This window comes from Nansenia antarctica (assembly GCF_963989245.1).
Source record: "Nansenia antarctica genome assembly, chromosome: 4".
NCBI lineage: Eukaryota > Metazoa > Chordata > Actinopteri > Argentiniformes > Microstomatidae > Nansenia > Nansenia antarctica.
Window position 1 is genome coordinate 65362933 of NC_137689.1, and position 4646 is coordinate 65367578.

The following is a 4646-nucleotide window of genomic DNA, read 5'->3' on the forward strand; positions in this document are numbered from 1 at the left end:
TCGCCCTTCCCCTCTCTGAAGTGAGGGGAGGACCTAAACCCATTTTGTCGGAGATGGGAGACTAGTGGTACTTCGGGGATTAGAAGAAGTAATAGTGACTCCACGAAAAACTAGGGGAAAACAGAGATGGTTATTATTACTAAATGAAGAGGAAATATGTCCACTTATTTAAGAAACTATATCGCAGTATGCATTTGCATGGTTTAACCTGAGCGAAGAGAACAATCAACGTCCGTCGAAACTGGAAATAATTCCTGAACTGCAAGCGCATCTTCTGGTGAGTAGTCCTGGCAACATGCATCAATATTAGCCTGCAAAAAACCACTAATGTCCAGCTTTGTGTCTAGACATCTGGGGTGTACATGTGATTGATTGATTGATTGAAAAAATTCCCATATTGACACTTTTTAGAAGTTGACACTGGAGTCTGGACATATCCACTTTATTCAGGTATCTTTTAAAAAATAATATATGATATCCATGTCTGAACATGACCTTGAAATACAGATTACAGTAATCTCTCATTGCAGCCTCTTTTGCACGTTATGATGTTATGAGACTTGTATGTGATAAGTGATAAATGATTAGGCCTGATTCAAAGAAATTAAGATGGCATGTGTGTCATGCTGGTTATGTATTTGAATAACTAGGCATCATTTCAATCAGACTAAATCAATTATTTATATATTTTTTCTAGGGCAATAAAGCTGGATAATGGCCGTCTTGATTCTGGATAGATGCTCAGTGATGCGCGCATTCATATTTCATTGAACGAAAGTGGGGTGGAAACCAAAAGCAAGATATCCTATCCATTTTAGCAACATTTTTAGCTACAGCTAAATAAGGGTGGTATATCCATCATCTTGCCCACTCAAAAGAGGACCTACTGATATTGAAATTTCCTTTCTACACTGACCTCTGCTGTGAGTTTCTAGGGCAATCTTGAGAAGATGAACCAGCAAATATACCTCCACTACAACCACACAGGGAAACTGGACAACCGACCCAGTGGTAACATCAGTGGCACTGTGGATGCTAAAACGATTGTGGTCCTTGTGATATGTAGCTTCATAATCCTGGAGAACTTGATTGTGCTTGTAGCAATATGGAAAAACCACAGGTTCCACAACCGCATGTACTTCTTCATTGGTAATCTTGCTTTGTGTGACCTGCTAGCTGGAGTGGCCTACATAGTCAACATCCTGATGTCAGGGGAGAAGACTCTCCACCTCTCCCCAGCCTTGTGGTTCGTCAGGGAGGGAAGCATGTTTGTGGCCCTGGGGGCCTCTATATTCAGCCTCCTGGCCATAGCCATAGAGAGGCACCTGACCATGATCAAAATGAGACCCTACGATGCTAATAAGAACTACAGGGTGTTCCTGCTAATAGGGACCTGCTGGCTTATAGCGATATCCCTGGGGGCATTGCCCATACTGGGTTGGAACTGCCTGGACAACCTGCACGACTGCTCCACCATCTTACCCCTCTACACCAAGAAGTACGTGGCTTTCTGCATCACCATCTTCATGGCCTTGCTGCTGGCCGTCGCCATCCTGTACGCCCGTATCTACACACTGGTCAAGTCCAGCAGCCGCAAGGTGACCAAGCACAGCAACTCGGAGCACTCCATGTCTCTGCTGCGCACCGTCATCATCGTGGTGGGGGTCTTCATCGCCTGCTGGACGCCCATCTTCATCCTGCTGCTCGTCGACGTGGCGTGCGAGCACCAGCGCTGCGCCATCCTGTACAAGGCGGACTGGTTCATCGCCCTGGCGCTGTTCAATTCGGCCATGAACCCGGTCATCTACACCCTGGCCAGCAGGGAGATGCGCCGGGCCTTCTTCAGCCTGGTGTGTGGCTGCTTGTTCCGGGGCCAGGCGGCCAGTAGTGCCAAGCCCACCCCGGAGCTGAGCCACAGCAGGAGCAAGTCCAGCAGCATCCAGCATCAGAACCACAGGCAGACCTCCCAGGAGAGTCCCCAGGCCCAGATCACAGTAGCCCACGCCGCCTCGCTAAGGACCGTGGCCTGCACCAACGTGGAGGAATGCTGAGATCATCTGTGGAAGCTCTGTGTACAAGACGGGAGGTGTATATTGGACCTCCATAGCTGCAGAAATGCATGACTATAAATAAACTATAAAAGCATTTGGTGCTTCTTGACCGGAAGGACCCAGAGAACTGTCCAGTCAGATGTACTGTAGAGAGTAGAGACTGGTTTTGAGACCTGGTGGTCTTGCGAGGAGAGTTCGTAGTCTGGCACCCGGGCTCAGCCTCGTGAGTATGGACATCTGGCCAGCAAGACTATGGTCCCAGTAGAAATTCATGGTGGGATGTTACAAGAATGGTTACTTTAACTGATTAATGTATTAATTAGAGTTAATCTAATTAATAAACTCTATTTATAATTTGTTTTTGTTATACTGCAATATGTGTATATATACTCAATGCTCTTACATTGTACATTTTATGAAAATGTTAGCATGTTTCATATTAAGTTGGTATGAGAATATTTGCTTAACATAAGCTTAAATTGCCTGCATCATCCTTTCACTTGTTCATAAATGAACTCCTTAACTGTAAGCTGGCAACCTCTCCCACCCGTTGTGTACTATGGCGCAACCATAGGTCTAACTAGTGGTAGCATAACTCCCCCTGCTGGTCAAATACATGTATTTCTGTTAGTTTGTCCCAATGTTTAAATTTTGTTCAACTGACCAACTCAGCAAAATACTCTCAGAATATGTTGGTCTCACGAAGAGATTATATTCTGGGTTCCAAGATTGGACCTATGTTAACATATAACACTAGTTTATGAGGATCCAGATTTGCCATTTGTGGCTTATTTTTTACATTTTATGCATGTACTTTTGCTCAGTCAATAAATGAGCATTTCTACTATTGTAATTATACTTCTGAAGTATGAATTACACTAGCAGTCTGCGTCCTTTGGCACTATCTCTGCACAGTAACAGATGAGTTGGTTTTAAGTATATAATGGAATGTAATAACTGACTTTTAGGAATTGTGTAGATTGATAACTGACTAGAAGACCTGATTGATTGGGACAAAACTACTTTACATTGGCAGCTGGGCTGCGGCTGATATGCAATATTTGATGTAGGGCCTAAAAATGATTGTTACAGTGAGAACTGCATGAAACAATAATACATAGAAAACATTAAAGAAAAAACAAAACACATTCACGGTTTTATTGCCAACAGTCATACAGAATGATGATAACTCATACAACCAAAGATTAAATCTGTAAACATTATTTGGACTCATTTCTTTGTTTTATTCATTTTTTATACATTTTTACTTGTTCCAAAATGTGTTTTTGTGATCCTTCTGACAAAGATTCATATTCAGAATTTGGAAATTAGAGAGAAAAAACTTGAATCTCAAGCAGCAACATACAGCAGTGCGAAAACACAACCTGTAGTGAACGGGCATGAAAACACAGCCTGTAGTGACCGGGCATGCCCATGAAAACACAACCTGTAGTGACCGGGCATGCCCATGATAACACAACCTGTAGTGAAGGGCATGGTGGGGAGGGGAGGGGTGGGGAGGGGGCATGCCCATGAAGGTTTAGCTATTGCACTTTGAAGAAAAAACACCATTGGTACAAATAAAAGGCACATTTTCATCAACAGAAATCTGGAAAAGCCATGTTCTATTTTGACTCCCTACTGTATGTGGGTGTTTAGTGTACTCTAAATTCTTATGCTAGATAATTACTGTAATGGCAGATTCACATGTGAGTTTGAGGAACATGCATGGATTTCAAGTAAATATTTGGCCCAGTGTTTTCAGTACTAATTCTCAGATTTGTTCCATCTCCCAAAGTGAATGAACAAATCTGCCCAACAGAACTAAGAATTGGTCAAAACGCTCTTAATAAACTGTCACAAGTGGTGGACAGTTGAACATTTCTAGGAGTAGATGGAGCTGGGAGGTAGATGGATCTGTGTGACCCAGTGGTTGAAGTGGGCTGGTGCTGACTGGTGCAGAGTACTGGCCCCTCAAATGTTTGTCTGCTTGAGTACAGACATCTTATAGAATACCAGCTCTAAAATACAGTGAAATTGAGTACTGGCACCTTTTTTAATTTCACTTCAAACACTGGTCACACTGTCCTTTACCAATTGTAGTCAACTTTACTCAGAGACTGTTGTGAGATGCTAGATGCATGTTCAGTTCCTCTTGCAGCAAAATACAGGTACAGTATCATACATTACAGCTGTCTTGTCAAAGTTATTGGAAACAGACTGGTTTTGGTTCAATCCTTATACATTTCAAATACTGCAGTGCATCTGTGTCATGTTTCCGGGGTTACGAGCAATGTTCATAGTATTCTGTACTTAAAAGAGAGAAACATATTTTCTGATTCTCATGTTCCAATACAAAAGCAGTGTGGTCTGCACTAAAAAGGTGATCTAGTAAGCTTAATTTTTAAATAAATCATACCATACAGGTAGAGAGTATTGATGCCTGCGCTTAGCAGCTGACCCAATCATGCCCTGACACAGCAATCACGGTGCAAGTCGTACATTTAAAATAGCAAAAGAAATAACAATGAAGTGAGCTAAATCAAATACTTTTCTTTTGTGCAGACCACCCTGTTTTTGTTTATGTTTTGGTTT

At 42.4% G+C, this 4646-nt stretch overlaps 1 protein-coding gene across 1 annotated transcript; it reads left to right on the plus strand.

Moving 5' to 3' along the window:
- Positions 1-950: 950 nt before the first annotated feature.
- s1pr3b (sphingosine-1-phosphate receptor 3b) lies at positions 951-2051 on the plus strand (the record flags this gene model as incomplete). Its single annotated transcript, XM_080529612.1, has 1 exon — positions 951-2051. The coding sequence occupies one exon, from the start codon at positions 951-953 to the stop codon at positions 2049-2051; it is 1101 nt and encodes a 366-aa protein (XP_080385738.1).
- Positions 2052-4646: the final 2595 nt, after the last annotated feature.